The 20453-nt window shown below is 37.9% G+C and overlaps 1 protein-coding gene across 2 annotated transcripts in view; it reads left to right on the top strand.

Moving 5' to 3' along the window:
- ZNF521 (zinc finger protein 521) overlaps positions 1 to 20453 on the top strand; it is a 294200-nt gene that overhangs the window by 255430 nt on the left and 18317 nt on the right. For both annotated transcript variants that reach the window (XM_017884020.1, XM_017884018.1), the window contains exons 5-6: positions 8365 to 8496; positions 10861 to 10976. In XM_017884020.1, coding sequence (XP_017739509.1) covers positions 8365 to 8496; positions 10861 to 10976 — 248 coding nt within the window. The remainder of the gene's footprint in view (positions 1 to 8364; positions 8497 to 10860; positions 10977 to 20453) is intronic.

The following is a 20453-nucleotide window of genomic DNA, read 5'->3' as shown; positions in this document are numbered from 1 at the left end:
TGAGATGGCATCTCAATGTAGTTTTGATGCTCATTTCTCTAATGATCAGTGATGTTGAGCTTTTTTTCATATGTTTGTTGGCTACATAGTAGACACAATAAAAAACAATAAAGGGAATATCACCACTGACCCCACAGAAGTACAAAACAACCATTAGAGGATACAATAAACACCTCTAAGCAAATAAACTAGAAAATCTAGAAGAAATGAACACATAAATTCTGGACACATATACTCTTCCAAGATTGAACCAGGAAGAAGTTGAATCCCTGGATAGACCAATAACAGATTCTGAAACCAAAAAAAAAAAAAAAAAAAAAAAAAAACAGAAATAAAGAAAGAAAAGGTCCTGACCCTTGCCATAAACTCAGCACAGCAACAGGAAAACATGCCTGATGAGTGCCGTGTCCAGCACATGGCTCGTGTTGCGGGGCCCCCGCTGTGTGGAATTAATATTGACTCTTGCACTGTCTCAGTTCTCAAAGATGTTTTCCCAATAGATTAAACTTTAAAGCAGGTTACATTTAGTTTATGCTGCATGAACTATCCTCTTTCGATCTTACCAATTTGTGGGGGTTTTGTACAGTACTCAAAGGTAAATATACCTGTATTTCCACTACTGCCGGAAGTCCCAGATGTAAGGGCATTAATAGAAGGTATTTGATATCAAACAAGAGACATTTTAAACAAAGAGTATAGTAAGTACACACATCCGATGTAACCAATTGGTTAAAAGAATGGAGCTTTGTAACATGAGAATACAGACAATTAATAAAAATTGTTTATGGATCATGGATGTGTGGTATAGAGCCTTCTCTATGTCTTGGGACAAATAAAAGGCAATTATCCCTTCTTTGATATGGCACTTTTTGGTATTTCAGATACAAGATACATCATAATATTTTTCTTCTGGAAATAAGGGATAAGTTTTGACTCATCAATTTCTTGCCAGGGATAAGTTGGCAAATTAGATAGCTACTTTGCTAATGCTTTATTTGCCAGAATATTTTCATCTTATTTCAGGAAATAATGAAGCCGAGCACTGTTAAGGTAGATTTTGCTAGTCCACTGTGTTATATGCACAGAGCTTAATGCACAAGGGAATGGAGCAAAATTTTGAAACTCAACTGACAAACAATAGATACTGTTTTACCATCATTCTTGGCATTTTATTCTAATGAAATTAAGTCTAGGATTTGCTAAGTAGTTATTTCCCTCAATAAATAAATATTTATTGAGTTCCAGCTATGAGCCATGCATGTACTGTTCTAGGTACTTCGTGTACATCAATGAGCAAAACAGACAAACACCCTTGCCCTCCTGGAACTTGCACTGTAGCAAGAATAGGTGAAAACCCCAAACTTAGTTCTCAGCACTCTCATGGCATTGAGATGGTCTGGGTTGCCACCCACCACTCTTTGTAGGCAAGGCAAAAACTGAAATGCATTGCTGAATTGGAAACACTGCTGTCTTCAATCATTCCATTCATCTAGTCTGTTATGTGAAATGGACACAAATGTTTTATACTTGTATTTGCGTGCTCACAAACTGTCTTTCAAGTCAGATAACAGAACAGCACTAACGATTAGGTGGCAAAAAATTTTTGAAAGAAAAAATGTATTCTCCTATATTCAAGTGGGTATAAATGAGGGGGAAAACTGACTGTTCAAGTGAACTGGATCCTTTTCAGTGGAACACAGTGGCATATACTGAAGTCAGAGCGTTACACAACATCCAAGTTGTTTAAAAGCAACTCCAATATCTAATCAAACCTGGAGGACATACTTCAGACTTAGTTGGTCTCAGTCCTCACTCCCGTCCTTATCCCTGCCCTTGCCTTTTCCAGAATATTTGCTAAGAAACATCCACTACTTTCTTCTTTTCTTGGTTAACAATCTTCTTCTTGGAACTGGGAGAGGAGAAATCAAAGTGAGTTTATCAGTGCCCTTCCAAAACTGGTGTTTGCTGTTTGTTTGTTTTAATTTAAAAAAAAAAAAAACTTGAGGGCAAAGTTTTGCCTTTAAAGCTATCTGTAGGCACCATGTTTTCTCTGAGACTTCAGCTGCGGGGTCCATGTTAGATTCAGAATGTAAAGAAGAAAAGAAAGAACTAGAGGAGCTAATGTACTGGCCAGGTTTGAAAGGCACTGTAGTCTGTGCGGTTATCCCCATGCCCTACTTGTGCCAAAATACCACTGCTGAGCCCCCACAGTTGAAGGAAAGCTACCTTTTTTGGTAGGCTATTTGTTTTACTGTTTATTGTTTGAACAACATCCCAATGTTTTCTCCTACATGAGAATATTCTAATAAGTACTTCACACAACCTATAATAATAGCCAAGGAATTGGACGATATTGCATCTCAGAGCATCTGAACTCCCACTGCCTGCCTCTCCTCTCCCTACCCACCTGGACCTCCTGCTAGTTTCCAAGCTGCTGGTGTTTATGGGGCTCTAGGCAGCCCCTGGGCTCTTTAAAATCTGCTGGGTACCATGCAGCCTACCCCAGTTGAATCATTTCCTGCTCCAGCCCTGCTGATAATGAGAAGTTCAAGGCAGGAAATAACAGTGGCAATATCAGTGGCTTTGCTTATAAAGTCCAAAAGCATTGTAACCTTTAGACCATTGGCTGAAAACAGCCAGTAACTGAGTTAAGGTAAGCTTGCACCTGTGGATCTCCCGGAAGTGAGATTCTGACTGAGGCACACAGGAGGTGTATCCTGCGGCTCTTCTTGAGATACCTAAGGGTTAGGCAACTTTGTGCACGCAGTCAGGGTCCAGGAACCTGGAGCTCATTTCCTCATGCCCCAGTGTCCTCTTCCTCTTCTTGTAAGAGTCTCATGCCTGTGTCTCCTGTTCCTCTCTCACGTGGCATAGAAATACTGACAGTGGCAGACACTCCCATATTGCCAGTGACAAAACTCCTAGAAGGTGCTAGCGTCGGTCTTCAGGCATTCATTTTCATGGCAACCTGTTCAAAAAAAAAAAAAAAAAATAAGGGCAGAACTTTTTAACTGGTATGAGAAAAAACGTTCACACAATATTCAGTACTCTGAAATTCTGCCTTATGTTGGGGGCTTAATGACTAATCTACTGGCAGACTTTGAAGCCTAAGTCATAGTCTCCATTGCCAAATTAGCACCTCAGTGTATTTATGTTACAGTCGTGAAATATGTGCTGTATATAATACAACAAATTATCGTGGCCGAGTGCTATGGCCCTAGAAAGAATGTGATGGCTGTGTGCATGGCAAATTACGCTGCAGTCTGCCTATTTTTCTACTCCTGGTTTCTAGGGCGAGCCAACGTAGCCGAGGGGTGAGTTTTGTCATGTATGGCTTTTCTTTGTTACTCCTCGGACCCTTAGCTTATAAATGTGTGCTTGGAAATTAACTCAGGGAAGAGGAGAAGCAAAGTAAAGGGTCGGGGGTTGGGAATTGGGTTAGGGCATAGTTTTCTTGGATTTAAAAATATATGTGAGGATATAGTGGTAACACACATTCGAACTGGATAAGTTACAACTGTAGGGCATTTGATTCCTCTGTTTGGATTCTGAGGGCAGAGTTTACTCCCACTCAGATCAGAGCTTTTAAGTATGGCCCTGGCCACATGATGATATAGCAGGAGGGGTTTATATCTGTGGACTTTAGCCTATAGATTTATGCAGTGGAAGAGGCTGGAGGATCCTTCTGGCCAGTCTCGAGGGTAAAAGGGAGAAGGAGTTCTACTTATAAACTGTTACAAATTGGCCCTCAGTAATGGCTGTAGTGTTGATCAGACGGTATAAGGGGTCCCCCAGTGATTCCTGGGATAACAGCTGTATGTAAGTCAGCCACTGAACATTTGCTTGTAGCCACTCTAGATTTTTGTTTTTATTGAAGGAAAAGGAGTATAAACATGGGACACACAGTCTGGAGGCTGCTTAAAGGGTTTCTCTTGTTTAAAGCTTATATTGAAATGTCAGTGTCTTGAGTTAAACTAACAATTGCCACCTTGGAGCTCACAATTTAAACCTGTGCTTGAGCATCCAAATGGTAACTAATATTTCTTCTGTTATAAAACAGGCTAATAAATAGTTACGTAGGTCCAGGTTGTATAAATTGGAGGTACAGAAGTTGTCACTCGTCTTTGAACTGGCTTTAGACAAGCAGATGGTTTTCTTAGAGCACAAAATTTTGTAAGTGATTATCACGTTTCCTACTAAGTCAGGGAGGTTGTAGTCCAATTATGTATGCAGACGCTTTCCTTTGAAACATTTAATATTGGAGTAAATATTTACATTAGCATCAGTCTCTTTTATGTAGACTTGATTCCTGTTTACATTTATGTTCACAGTTAAATGAAGATTAACAAATGGAAATAATTATTTTAGCTGAAATTTCTATACATGTGAAATGATTTCTCAATTATGCTTAGAGTAGCTTTGGTCATGCCTTCTAGTGGGTGACCAAGACAGGAAGTTGCTGGCTTCCAGCATGTTCTCAATGGTAAAGGTCCCACTCTGACATTGGACCCCCATTGCTAGGCACATACACTTCCCTCAGTATCCAACAGAGAGGGGCATTCCATGTGTTCTGGAAAGATACAGGCTCATACAGAAAGCTCCATGTTTGCTCATACAGCTAAATTGCATTCTGATACCTCTTTCTCCCTTTCCTCTTGCTAACTTTTGTTTTTGCACATAGTGGGCTAGAAAACTTTTAAGTTTAATTGGGCAAAACTGGAGTTTTTCTATACTTCATAATATTACTCATTTCCTATCTAACTTTTAGCTAGCAAAATTTCAGTGTTGTAATCAATCTTCATTAATAGGGTATAGAAAGGGTAGGTTTTTTCCTCTGTCTTTTAATTTCAAAGTAACCTACAAGGCAAATTGTGCTCATTGTAGAAAATCTGGAGAATATAGATAAGCAAAAGGAGAAGAAAAATCTAGAAGTTTCATTCGAAGATCCCATCTATAATTCTTAATTAAAAAATAGGGCTGTACTAGCCTATTATATCCTTAATGGAATATTGTAATGGTTATTAAATCAATTGACTCTGAATCTCTTTTTAACAAATGAGTCAGACTGTATTATCCAATTACTGTCAGCTGCTACCTTTCCAGAGAGCAGAAATGGTTATTTTGATTGAATTTTTTAAGCTTTTGGCACCTTTAGGAAGAGGAGGGGAAAGGCACAATTCAGGTTATGCTTTGTGGGCAGAATCCTGAGTAGGGGTGCTGATAGTATCACATCAAGAACACTGGCTTTAAAATAAAACAGCAGTTACATTTACTGTTCTTTACTACCTAATACCAGATGGGGGAAGAAAGGAGAGAAGCTCAGTTTTGAAAAGAAATGGGGTTGAACTCAGCCAGATCCCCCCCAATTCTAAGGGTTTTCAGAAATTCTTTGAAAAGTCAGACATGGCTCTCAGCCATACAAAGGTAAATGTGGAATTAGAAGAGAAGAGTTAAGGACTCTGAATAAAGATAAACTTTTGGAATTCTTATTATAAGTAAGTTTTGTTTTCTGTTACCACCTGTGCTGCCCTCAATTAAAAAAAATACAGAATGAATTATATTAACAAGTTGTAAGAATGTTTTGTGTTACTATCTCTCCTTCTCATTATACATTTGAACTTGAGGTAGTAAGCCAGTGTGAAGATGGGGGGATTAGGGCAATGAACAAAGGTGAGAGAAAAGGGGGGACTCTCAACATCTACCTGAGAGCGTATTGGCTTTTGCTCATCTTATAGTGTGCTGTGTAACAATTCATATATATTTTCTGTCCTGTGGAAATAACTAGGAGATCAGTTTATTGGGAAAGACCTCACGGTGTAACTTAAAAATAAAAGGCAGGTAGAACTTCCAACTTTTTTTTTTAACATTACAATGGACTTTTAAGCTATAAAAAGAGTTCTGAAAATGCTAGATGTGATTGTTACTGTTGCTGTCACTTAGTGCTTTCACAAATAAAAGACAGAATATGTAGAAAATAAGTATGCACTAATAAGGCGTAAATACCTTTATGCCTGCGTATCACCTTTTTGTGAATTCACTTGACCGCATTTGGGTTATTTAACATTTTGGGATGCAACTTCTCTTTTCTTTGGGGAAGAAATACATAAAAATGAATGAGTACATTTTCCTTGCACTCATGTACATGCGTCTTATTTATTTTCCTTCTCTTATTTTCCAAACAAAATACTCATAGTCAAGAAAGGTAATATTACATTACAGAGCATCCTAATGTGCATAATTCACTTTATGCTCATGTGACAGTCAATCGTTATCCCCGGGAAAACCTGCCAGATCTATTATGTTACATCACACCTATTGCAAGTTTTAAAATTCTGGAACAAGTGTATATCAGCTTATACCCATAGGCCATCTCTTGGTTCTTGTGCAAAACCCACATAATTTTAAAAGGGGATGAAAACCCTTAGTAACCTTCTTACTATTCAAAATAAAGGTATGTAGCATTAAGGAAATAGAGAACTTTTAAAGTTAGCAAGTATTTCTGAAGATTAACTTGCCAATCCAATTTCTTACAATAAATAGTGTTTTTTATATTTCTTAACGTCTAAAATCTGGAAATTTTTTGGTGACTTCAGGATTTAAAAAAAAGAAAGAAACAGATGAAAAAACCTTGATCTTATATAATCCCTAAAGCTTTTTGTGTAACCCCTTGTCATGTCAGTATGCACAATTAAACTCCTTCTTACATAATTATAATCAAGGAATTTACTGTGCCACCCAGATACAGAGCAGGTTTTTATCTCTTGTGAAATGTAGACAGTACTGGGTGGCTTAATTAGTACTTTGCTTCTCTTTTTACAAATTCCAATCCTCTGCTTCTAAAGACTCATACTTGTATGTGAAGAAAGATTAGGAATACAAATAGAGTGATTTTACTCCTAGTTAGCTAATAATAACTCACTTTGTAATTGGGACTTGGTATTGCCAGTAATATCAGCTGGCGAAGGACTTACACATGCATATTGTCTTTGAATGAAAGCAAATAACTGCGGTGTAGACTTGTTACCCTTATACTGTGACGACGTCTTTCATTCCCTAGACCTAGAATATCTTAGTAGCGTTTTTTAATCTTTGCTAATAGGAGAATATAAAAGTATAATGTGATAACAAGCCAGGTTAAAATGCAGCCTCTACCCTTTAATAAGTAGTCTTGGAAGTAGTGGATGTGTGCCCCACCATATCTACTAAGATATGGCCCCTGAGGACAGAGTGCCCAGGTTTGAATCTAGACTGCCTGCGTTCAAGTTCTGGCTCTTCCAATTATGAGTCCTTGTGACTCAGAGCAAAGTTACTTAAACTCTCTGTGCCTCATTTTTCTCATCTGTGAAATGAGACTAATAGTAGTTGTTCTCATAGGGTTTAAGGGCAATTAAATGAATTCGTGTCTCTGAGCAGTTCTGAAACACAGCAAACACTAAGTCAGTGTTAGCTAGGCTGCTAGCTCTAGTGCCCCCAGTTTTTTATATCTTACAATTGCACAATGAAATAAGTTAGGGTAATCCTTACATTTTAAATCCTTAAATTTTAAATTTTAACTTTAAATGTTTAAAATCCATAAATGTTTAAAATAACAGTGTCTATGTGTAACAAAACTCTCCACTTTATATAGCAATGTTATGACATCAAAATATTTTTCTGCCCTCTCGTTCTTAAGATATCCAAAAAAATTCAGGGCTAGTCAAGTGAGCCTGGAGGTCACAAAAGTGCTTTGGAGAAACAGAGGCAGAGTCTGGTTCTGGGGGTAAAATTGAAACTATCTTACAGAGTTAAGGGAGAGATGAACTAGGAAGACTATGGGAGACTAGAGGTGCGAAGCAGAGAAAAGGGCATTTGTAAGAGACTGTCCTATTGATGATACTTCAAAATTGCCAGAAATTCTTGGAAATAGAAAAAGATAGTTTGATCAACTGAATACTACTGAAGACCTATGGTTAGAAATAGACACTTCCAGGACCTTCTAGATAAGCCAGAGGAGAATCACTGAGGAAGAAGCTGTCCACACTCTTTTATTTTAGGACTTTGGAAATACAGAGCCCAGAATATCATGGTAATTAGAGAAAAGGAAATGTCTCATTATTGACATACCAATTATATTTTAAAAGTTTAATAAAATGCATTAGCCCTAAGATAAAATCTGACTTCCGATTATCTTTGGATTTTAAATAAAACTGTTTTAAATTGATATAAACTCATGAATAATGTGAAATAACCAGAAACCATATATGCTACTACATATGTATATTAGGTGATGGAAATAGTTTAATATATGCAATTAAAGATAACTCTCTAGTGTATTAAAGATATGACAGGTTTTCACCATTTCTGTTCATGTGTTTTCCTTGACAGATGAAGGACTGAACCATGAATGCAAACTCTGCAGCCAGACCTTTGACTCTCCTGCCAAACTCCAGTGCCACCTGATAGAGCACAGCTTCGAAGGGATGGGAGGCACCTTCAAGTGTCCAGTCTGCTTTACAGGTGGGAAGATTATTTCAGGAAGACACAGGAGAGGCTGATGGCCACATCATGTCTTTCCTACCAAAGCATTACTTCCCACTGCTATAGCCTTTTACAGACATGACTTCAGTTCAATTTGGGGGGAAGATGTTTGATTTCTGCTTTATTAGCATTATTGATCGCAGCCTACTTAAAGGCTCACATGAGCAGGAAGGTTAACTGTCAGGATGAACAAATGGCATTTCAAGTTCTCTCAGAAGTTTGCACTTTTCCATTTGGAAAACTACATACATGTTGTGTTCACTTTTTTTTTTTTTCTCTCGATGTTAAAGGTTACCAAGGGTAAGGCTCCCTGCACAGAGCTGCTTTTTAATGACAAGATGTTCAACTAAAAGTGCAGCCTTGTTGTCAGCACATGTCTGCTACTTAAACATGGAGAATTTCGTAACATTCTCCACCAGAAATACAAACTGTTAAAACTCACCCCAAATTATCTGACATAGAAAACAGATTAGATGAGGCATTTATTGCCTATGAAATTGGATTTTTAGAGTAGAAGTTGATCTCCATTTACACTTTTAAGAAGAAACATTCTAACAGATATGATAGCATTATAGTTTTTAGCAGGAAAAAAAAAAGTAAAGCTGAAACTTTCATTTGAAGCCCTTGGGGGTTGAAATATGATCACACACATTTCTGGTATTCCCCTAACAATGACAAAGTTATTTTAGAAAATCCTCTGTGATTATTTTGCATGTGTTTTGGACTCTGGTTAAGCCCCTCAAGCTATGTTGCCTTTTTATTTGTTGGAGGAGGGGGAATATATCCTTCTCTCAAAATTGACTTCTTTGTTTGCAGAGCAAAATTCCAAGCATTGATTATTTACCTTCACTGAACTCAGCCTATAGATTTCTGTTCTGTGATAAAATAAAAGGAGAGGGGCCATGTTCATTGTACAGTTAGCACAATTACTACCTGGTACGTTGATGGCTCTGCCTTCAACAGTTGCCTGTTTGGCTCCTTCATTCAATAATTCCATCAGCCACTTTTCATCCTTCTTTTGGAACTCTTTTTATTCTTCCAGGTTTATACTTAAAAACATATACTGCTGTGGTTTACCATCAGTAGTATATATCTTAAGACACAACGAGTCAAGAGTCTGGGTTCTTTATAAAAGCTTGTAAGTCTTCATAAAGGAGGACTGGGTCATAGGTCACCTCACAACTAAGACCCCTAATAAAATAGGTCTTTCATGTTGTAGCCAGAAGCCTCATAAAATGTATTGAGTTATATGCAGATTAGCTGCAAATCTGTGTAAAAACCTCATTTCTTCTTGTTGATATGGATAAAGAGACAAAAATGCATTAATGGTACACAGTCTGCATTTTCTCTGCAGACAGACCTGAATTGTTTTAGTGTATCTTGAAGTAATTTAGAAAAAAAATTTTTTTTAAAACCCTTCCAATATAAAGTGTGTTAGGTGGGAAAGGAAATCTGAGCAGTTTTTTTAAGGTAATGAGAAATGCGATTAAAATGTATGACTCACAAGAACAATATTCTAATATTTTAGGTTGGCTGGCAATTAGAATAATTTTAATGATTAGAATGGAGTCAAAGTCAAATGCCAACATCTTTAATAAATCCTTTCCCTGCCTATACAGATTAATATTGTAGATGCAAACTTTTTTAGGTCACAGTGCACCAGGCATCCATCAGAAGTCAGTTCTGCCAACCCAAACACTGCCTCTGGCATATACAATTTAATTATTAATAGTATGTCTCCTAGGTAAACTGTTACACAGTCTTAGGGCCTTGTTTTGTAGTCATTAAAATTGAACATGTTTATATTATTGAAACCCTTGCATTCAGTGTGTAGGCTGAGTTGATCTTAAAGTATCCAAAGAGAATTTACCTGCCATTCTGTTTCACATTTATAGACAGTGCCCCAGAGTAGCTGTGGGATATGATTTTTAGCATTAACACATTTAAATAGAGAACTGTTTGCTAGCTATAACTTTAGGCAAACACAATAAACAGGGTTTTGGCATCTATGATTTCTTAACCTGTGGGTTGCTGAGAAATAGGAGTCATTTCTGTTGAGACAGAGCTATGCATTTGACAGTTTTCGGCTTTATTTTTTAAAGATTTATAGGGAGCAGGGCCTCCATAAACCTTTACTTTGGAGCTGTTTGGGTTGAATTAGGTGCTCTGTAGAGTGCATCTTAACAAAAGCCAGAGACCCAACCATGAGCACATGTGACTCAGCTCTCCCCAGGTCTCCAGCAGTAAGTCACACCTGGGAGGCGTGCTGTTCACGCGGAGTCATTGACTGAGGGCATTTCGGAAACAAAATAACCCAAGTTCACCGTTCTTTTATCATTTCAGTATTTGTTCAAGCAAACAAGTTGCAGCAGCATATTTTCTCTGCCCATGGACAAGAAGACAAGATCTATGACTGTACACAATGTCCACAGAAGTTTTTCTTCCAAACAGAGCTGCAGGTAATGTCCTCATGAAGAGGACTGGGATTGAACTCAGTTGCTATTCTTATAGGAAACAGGGGCATTTTAAATCTGGATTCACAGTATCACTCACCCTGGGCCACCATGATGCTTTGTGTGTGTTGGGGCAAAGGGAAAATTAGAGCCTGGATTAATAGACACCAAAGTAATTTTGCCTCTGGCTGCTGTCAATCATAAAAAGAACTAGAACAGACCTATAATTGGACCTTCTGACCCAGTGTGATAGACTTAGGGGTCAGGTTTATTGGACTGTGGGATCATTCACCTCGCTTGTCATGACTCATTCTCCCAAATCCTGTTTTATTCATGTTCTGTTCCCACTGGGCTCCAAGCTGGGTGGATGTCCAGGTTATTGTTGTCCTGAGGGGCTTAAAACTGGAAGGGAGAGAGGAAGAAAAGAAAGAAATCTACTCTTGTCCAGTATGTATATCTTCCATTTAATGGAATAGAGTAAGTATTACTTAACCAAAGCCTTATAGTTGAAAATTTTGCACCCAAAGACATTGAATCTAGCCTTGAGTGGTCCACTTGATTAATGTGTGACTAATCTTGGTCTGTAAGTCCTCTGAACCTCAGATATGAAGAAATAAACATCACACTTACAGGCTGTTATACAGTGAAATGATGGGTATGGATATAAGATATAAACATAGGAAGATTTGGTTATTTTTATTATTCTTAGGTATAGACTGGTAGTTTTTAAAAAATGAGTCAGAGACCTAGATTGTATTCCAGAAATATCACCTATTATAAAAGGAAAATAACTTATTTTTAATGTTACTTCACCTTGAAAATGGGTATAATGTCTTATCCTTATTTTTCTGATGAAATGATCTGAAAGTAACATGCTTTTGTTCGATCTTGTTGGTTCCCGTGGAGGAGAATAGAGTCGAACTGAAAATTATTCTGTTATTATGAGTATTATTATTAACAACACAGGTATTTAGCCTAAAATGAGGGTTGCAGTTAATTTTCACGTTGAATCCCTGAACCAAATAAACAGCTGATCTGGTTGACCTGGGAGAGGCAAGACTGAGGGACTTGGAGCCCATCCATTCCTCAGTCTTCCATCCCACAATGGGTCCTGGGGCCACTTTGTGCTTCCTTGGGCTCTGATGAAATGAGATTTATGTGAGTTATATGTCAAAATAAGGAATTTGCAGTTTATCTTCTCAGTTATCATTCTAAAAGTGAACAAATAATAAGTTAAGGAGATGAAATACAAAATATAAGGAAGAATGGGTGAGCCCATTTAGTTGATATAATATGTCAGTAGATCCAAATTAAAGTTACTGTCTTACTTTGTATCACTTCTAAAAATGCTATTCTGTCACATCTGTTCCTGAATTGAATATAGAAGATAGGTCAAGTTAGACTATTGTTTAAAAATACATCTTATTAAAATAATCTAAATTTCTGTTTGAAAAAATACTACATTTTTATTGCATAGGTATGAAAGCATAAGTCATTTTGGTTTTGTGAATCTATAAAGGATATGGCCAAAATACCTAGTAATGCTGTTAATTAGTATGTAAACTGTGAGGCAGAATTAAGTAATCATTTAAAATCAAAGCTGTAGAGTTTCTATAGAGACTGATTCCTATCTAGTGTTCTTGAAAACAAAAATGTTTGCAACCAACTTCCACTTTTGTACTGTATGAGTAGATTCTCACCTGGCAGTACCTTCAACATGTTAAAAGAACTCAACACTATGGTAGCAGTGGCCTCTGACCCATTGTAGAGCAGACAAAATGAAGCAATTAATCACATCCTTCAAGATTCCAGGTTTCCTTTATGATGATGTATTTTTGAGTTTTATTCTATGTGGAACATATAGTAGTCACTCTTTTCTACAATTAGCATAGACCAGTCACAAACTCCTTGATCTCAGGATGCCTTTACCTTCTTAGAAATTATTGAGGACCACAAAGGGCTTTGGTTTATGTGAGTTACTATCATTTTCCATATTAAAAATCAAAATGGAGAAATCTATTAAATACAAGAATACAAGCACACATTCTATTAGCTGTCAGAGAGATGATGTCATCACATGTTAGGCAGCCTCGAGAAAACTTCACTGTACCCTCTTGAGATAATGAGAGTGCAAAGGGCAAATAACGTCTAATATTATTGTGAAAATAGTTTGAACTTACAGACCTCTCAAAAGTGTTTAGGAGACCACAGAAGTCCCTGGACCACCCTTTGAGAACCACTGGCATAGAAATTTTAGTGCAGAACACACAACTCTTTTTGAGTATTTGTGACCTTTTTAGTCAAACATCTGCCAAAACATTTCTGACTCACTCATTCAAATTGTGATCTGGGCCAAATAGAGACTTACTCTGTAATCCAAAACTGTGAGCCTTATATTTCCAATCCTGCAACTCGAAATTACATATATTTGCTCTTGATCCAAATACTCAGGTTTAATATGTGAATCATTCCCTAGATAAGAACAGTATTTATGGTGAGTATGTGATAATTATTATGCATCTGAGATGAGATATTGACTACACAGTCAATATTTCACAAAGCTATAATTCATAGTTATCGGAATCTCTATGTGGGTCTATTTTCTGAAATCCTCAATAATATCAGTGGCTTTAGTTTCAACACATTAAGAAAAATGGATCAGAGTTAACTTGACTTTCTAGTTTTCAAAGTGTTTTTATTTTTATATTTTAACTTTTGGCATTCATGATCCTGTGCATTTGCTTTCATTACCCAAATTGCGTTTATACCAGTGCTTAGAGGATGGAATTAATGTAATTTTGAAATATTGATTTATTGTATTTGCTGTATAGAAAATGGGATGGTAAGTGTACAAAAACCATGAAACATTTTGTTATTTTCCTGGGACAAGTGAAAAAAATTTTCTAAAATTCAGGTGACAATAGAAAATAGGATCTATAACCAAAGTAACAAGAGAGTAGAAAAATGAAGCCATTTTATCAGCCCACTGTAGTTCATGCCTTGGTGTGCAAAGTAAATGTAAATTTTAAACCACTTGAACTCATCTACTTTTTTATGCCACCAAAGTTAAGAAATAAGTAGGACTTTTCACAAGAGACTATAAAACTAAATGCCTAAGAACTACAATCCTATTAGAGATTTTAAAGCATACAATTTATTTGGCTTTTCTATCAAGGTGAGAATAATAGGTTAAGTTTAGGCTAAGCATTCTGGAATTGACCATCAGCACCACTATGGATATCTTTTAAATGTACATAAATGATTTCATGACCGTAATACATAATTTACATTTCTTTCACTTTATACCCAGTTGAAAATATGAAGCATTCTTTTGTGAATAGAGCTTTGTTAGGTATAAAATTCATATATATGTATATATATACACATATATATGAGGGAATGTTAATGAAAATTACTTGCCACCATATATATATACACACACACATATATATGTCTATGGGGATGTATAAGTATGCGTACTTGTGTGTATATATACTATGTGTGTACATATACTATGTATGTACACATATATATAGTGGTGTGTTACCTTCATTTGCACTGCCTACAAAACCAGTCAGAATGTAGATAATTCATTATACACTGTTCATCTTCAGGAGATCAAGCACTCAGGCACCATCCTTTGAACGTCACAAACCACAAGTCCTTTTAGATTTAGGCCAGATGAAGCCCTTATTTCTATGAAACATTTAATCTAAGTCACACTTTTTGCCAGTGTAGAAGTTATGTTCATCACACAACCCATAAACCTTGCTGACCAAGTGTTCTGCAATATATATACATTTTATATAATGTATATAATATAACATTATATCATTATACATATATACACATAAAAATATAATATAATTTGTAGCAAGATATAACCTTTCTCTTTTGGTAGAGTTTCCCTCCATGTTTGCAAGAAATTCTAATACACTTCAAAGGCCACCTAGCATGCTGCCAGGAGAGGATATGTGCTTTGGAATAAGAGTCCATTATTTCAACTCAATGGACATTTTATTATTTTTTAAGTGAATGAATGTGTTCAATGTTTCACATGTTTTCCTAATAGACCTCAAAATTTTTCAGCAGAACCTAAGGAAGCTACTTTGAGAGAGGATGGTATGGTCCAAGAATAATATCCTACAATGCATATTTGTATCCAAAGTGGTTTATGCAGGTGTGAGCAAGTGGTGTTTGTAAAAATCCTGTTGAATAGGCCACATTCTTTCAGTACACTAATTGCTGTTTAATTGGTGCCTCCAGAAAAGCTACTATTGGATGGCAATGATCAAATCATCCTCTCTCCCGATGTGTCCACATAGAAAATTCTGTCAGGCTTCTTGTTATAAATTTAATGAAGATTGAGGGAATTCCTGCAGTACTGGTAGAAGAAATTGGTCTAGTTGAACTTTAGGCTCTGAAAGTCTAGTATTTCAATTCCTTTTGAATCAAAGATTATCTTAATACCCAGCCCTTCCCTTCATTAAGTCATGAGTGCAATGTTTCCTACATTCAAAGTGCAGTAGTAATTTGACATTTGGGGGATACACCGAGACTTTCAGAAATCTCTAAGGTTTAAATGTGTAATTGTCACTATAGCTGTTTGATTTTCTTCTCAATCACTTTTCCACCAAATCACCTGTTTCTGATGCATATTTTCACACCACAGTTTAACTGGTGTTTGAGTTTTATGGTCATATTACTGAAGGAAAAATGAATTCCTGCATATGGGATGGGACGTATAAGACAACAATACAGCATTGAATTGTCCCCATTGAGTGGCTTGCTGGGTCACTTGCTAACTTAGCTACTGGTCCTAAATTAGCTTCTCAGTGAGTATAACACAAAGTCTGTCTCAAATAATTAAATAATGCATGATGAGGCATTTAGGAGTCCTTGTTAATAGTCAGAATTACAAATGCTGTATTACATACTGCTATAGTCCCCATGCCATTATTAAGAAAATATACTTATTAAAAATACTTATAGGCCAGGCGCAGTGGCTCATGCCTGTAATCCCAGCACTTGAGAGGCTGAGGCAGGCGGATCACTTGAACCCAAGAGATTGAGACCAGCTTGGACAACATGGTGAAAGCCTCGTCTCTACCAAAAAAAAAAAAAAATTACCCAAGTTGAGGTGCCTGTGGTGCCAGGTACTCAGGAGGCTGAGGTGGGAGGATCACCTGAGCCTGGGGAGGTTGAGGCTGCAGTGAGCCATGATCATACCACTGCGCTCCAGCCTGAGTGACAGAGAGAGAAAGAGAGAGAGAGACCTTGTCTCAAGAAGAAAAAAAAATATATATATATATATATACACACACACACACACGCACACACACATATATAATATATATACATATATAATATATATATTATTCCATCTTTTTAAATTCACCATGATGCCACTTTATGGCATACTTAAAATAATTAGGCATATATTTACAATCTACTAGGAAAGAGAAGATAGGCAAAGAAATAGCTACTATATGAGGTAATATGTAATCAATTGTTATAAATCTTCCAAGAAAACATGTTTCTTCTCCAGCTGGGAGAATCGGGTGGGAGGCACGCCTGCTGGTTTGGATGGATGGTTATGGAATTCGGAGAACATAATAGACACTCACTGAACGTTGGCTCTGTGACCTTCTTGCTGCTTTCCTAGTCCTGACCTAAGTGAACAAAATCCAGATTCATCATTATTTGAAAATAAAATCTCTATCTCAGACATATCAGAACTTTCCTGAGTTCTCTGTCCTAGCTTACTGGAATAATTTGGCAATGAGTCATACCTCATTACAAAATTTCATGTTAATCAGTTTCCAGGTAAAATTCTTATTTTTAAACATCCTTTTCGAGTGGTTAGGAGTCTTGGGCTTTGTTTTGATTTTTAACCTCTAACTACAAAACTAAACACGTCTACTTGCTTTCAGAAATGTATTCCAAGCTAATATACTACCCTGCCTTTCATCCAGTTACGGAGGTGTGGCTAAGACAAATGGTTTTACTTTACCCCTCCACGAAAGACAAAGTAGAAGAATTGGAGTGTCGTTTGGAAAAAAGTTTGTTTTAGTTTATTTTTTCATATTTTCCTCCAAGCGAGGCTGAAATCTTCTTTGGTAAACGAGGAATGAAAGGGTGTGTATTCACAGCACATCGAGAGGAAGTAACCCTCATCCCCATTTTCTCACCTTTTTGTATTTTTCAAGGGCTTACTCTTTATTTCCTACAGAGCTTAAATTTTATTTATGTATTTATTTATTTATTTTATTTTTATGTTTTATTTATTTATTTTTTGAGACAAAGTCTTGCTCGGTTGCCCAGGCTGGAGTGCAATGATGCCATCTTGGCTCACTGCAACCTCTGCCTCCTGGGTTCAAGCAATTCTCCTGCCCTAGCCTCCCAAGTAACTGGGATTACAGGTTTACACTGCCACACCCAGCTACTTTTTTTGTGTGTATTTTAGTAGAGATGGGGTTTCACTGTGTTGCCCAGGCTGGTCTCAAACTTCTGAGCTCAGGCAATCTACCCTCCTTGGCCTCCCAAAATGCTAGGATTACAGGCGTGAGCCACCACACCAGGCCAAAATTTCTTTTATCATCCCCACACAAACTATAGAACTCAAAACCCTGTTCTGTCTTGCCTCTTATCATGTGTTGTTCTGCTGGGACCCCTGGGTTGGAAATATTTGCGCATCACCATATCTAGATCTGGCCTATCCGGGTCCTATACTGATCAGTTTGGAGGAAAGTCAGTGTGGGGGATTGTAATTCCCACCCCTTCCTGGGATGGTCTGGGCCTCATTCCTTTGCTCTTTACATCCTTACATCCACTGTGCCCCTGTGTATCTCTTGTTCTTGGGGCTGAAATCACAGCCCTTAAGCACATCACAAAGACGTCAAAATGCACAGGAGTATAAATTGTGTCAAATGAGCACGTGGTTCTGGAACTGGTCCATTTTGTACATCACCTCATTTCTTTGCTTTGTGGGCCTGCAGGGCTTTGGAAGTAAATTGGTGCTACAGCAACTTCCACTTAATTTGCTCAGTGGTTAAATTGATCTATCTCTTTTATTTGATCGGATCTCTAGGAACCGAATCATTTGCATTGATTTATTGATTGGTGCTATGTTTTCACCATTAGTTTTGATCACTTTCAGCTGTTAATATTGGATAATTCAATCAGGATTGATTGGCCTTACCATTGAAGGCAGAAAGTTAATCACGTAGGACACAAACAGGACTTGGCTAAGCTAACCTCAGTTTGTTATTCTCCTCTTTCTCCCTTCCAACACCCCCCCCCCACCATCATCTATGCAGTAGCAAAAGATTAGAGTTTTGTTAAGCAAAGGAGGGAGGTTGCAGTTGTATAGCATTCATAATGCGTCTAAAGGTAAGATAGTTTTATTTGGCTTTTAATAAAATTGCATCTAAAATTAAGCAAGCATACAGAAAGATAAGCACGATTATCACAATGAACTCATTTGGACTAAATGAGTAAATGCATTTTCAATTACCCATTTTGTACCAATAAATGCCTAATCTGTGTGTGCATGCTTGGAGGCACAACCTGGGCTCACCTTTTTCTCAATTTGGCCCTTCCTGTTTCACCATGTGTCCTGGTAGTCAAATTTTCAAGAATCAAGTGGTTAATATGACTGAAGTAAGGGCAACAAAGGTAATTGCAATAAGCTAAAACCACTTTATTTGCATTTGAATTGTTTCTACAGCACCCCAGCTCAGTTTTTAAAAATTCTCCATCCATTAATTTCTTGATGTTCATATTGATGGCTGGTTTTTGCTATTAAAAGAGGGAGCACCACCTCTTCATTCTAGGACTCGTTCCCTCCTCAAACAGCCCTGTTGTTAGCGAGCTGCCATTACATTATTTTTTTGTCTGGCCCAGAGTTGACGACAGATGGCCATCTCCAAACTGCCATCAGTGCGGCTTTATGGAGCATCCAGCCAGGGTGTACTGAAGAGCACTGTGGCCAGTTCTGCAGCCCCCTCCCTCCCACCCCCTGGAAATGTTCATCACCTCTGCCACATTCTGCTTTGGCTGGGCTCTGCTGGCCCTGCCATCTTCCATGTCGCCAAGACAGCCTGCTGCCGTAGCATCAGAAGATCTGCCTCCATTAGGAAGGACAGACTGCATGTGACTGTCTCATAAAGACAGAGCTCTGTCTCAGCGTCTTTGTAGTTGGATCCTTTGGAGAGATCCGGAAATCCAAATTTCCAAAACATTCTGCAATCTAAAGAGGCACATGGAATTGCCACGTTTCTATTTTAGATGTTTGCACCACACATGGATCAGTTTCCTCACATTAGTAGAGACAAAGTGGCAAGAATAGACCCTTTATGTTTACAGACTTTCCTCTAACTATTGGGAAATACCACTTCCATATCCAGCTGTTGTGACAATTAGGGTAAGAAAGATAGTAATTATGGGCTTCCACTATAAATCCCCTGAAATGAGCAAAGAATCCATTCCAGCGTCTTCCTGATCCATCAATGTGGCGATCCCTCGGACAGCCGGGTGAAATGAGCTGCTGCTGTGCATTTGGAGAAAGATTGATAGGCTGCTCTTGATCGAGTTTGCTAAGGCCAGGCAGCTTCAGAGCCAAACGTGTATTTTAAGAGGAATTCACATTTGTATCCTTTATTGTTATATTTGCAGCGAATCTACAGCTTGGAACAGGCTCTGCCCTGCAGCTATGAAGGAGTAAGTTCCCCTTATTGGAGAGAGAGAGTAGTGTTCTGTAAAAGCCGGAGATGTGGCGGCGAGATGAATAGTGCTTAAAAGCTGTGCTTGCGGTGCTGTCATTTAGAACAGCAACTCCGAGGCTTTAAACGGGAGTGAAAGGCAGGGTAAACGAGTCCTTTAATAGTGGTGAAATTTTAAACTGCCTAAAATAACAGGTCTCCTTCATTGATAACTTCATTGAATGAGTGAGTGGAAACTAACTGGCCAGGAACTGCTTTCCCATAGGAGGGCCAAGTTTGCAAAAGTGGAGCTTTTTCCTTGGGCCCCTCCATGTCTGGGAGGGCAGCTTCTTTTCTGTGTGATCCCTGCCCCTGCATTGATAGCAGCTCCTGGCTGGCAGAAGACCATCCTTCATTGGAAACCCAAAGCGCTCATAAAAGATTTCCTTTTTCACTTTGCCAAAATTTAATTTTATAATTGTCTGACTTACACCACTGGGCACATCTGCTAAGCTTGTGTACCTTCTAGACATATAAAAGGCTACTGTGATACCATTAAATATCAGCAGTGTGCTTTGCTATGCTTTGAGTTTATAAGGGTGAAAGGTGATTGTGCAGGAAAATGGAACAGTATATTTGCTGTGAGACAGACACCAAGGCTTCACTCCCATACTCAGTTATAATTCATGACAGTACTGGTGGGAAGCCCTTATCCCTCTGTGGAGTTAATACATCTCCACGGAAGCCTGCTGAGAGCACCCTGCGTCCCCGCCCCCCCCCC

Source organism: Rhinopithecus bieti, unplaced genomic scaffold, assembly GCF_001698545.2.
Source record: "Rhinopithecus bieti isolate Rb0 unplaced genomic scaffold, ASM169854v2 scaffold_13577, whole genome shotgun sequence".
Taxonomy (NCBI): domain Eukaryota; kingdom Metazoa; phylum Chordata; class Mammalia; order Primates; family Cercopithecidae; genus Rhinopithecus; species Rhinopithecus bieti.
The sequence above is the reverse complement of the archived record's forward strand: the minus strand, read 5'-3'. Positions and strand labels throughout refer to the sequence as shown.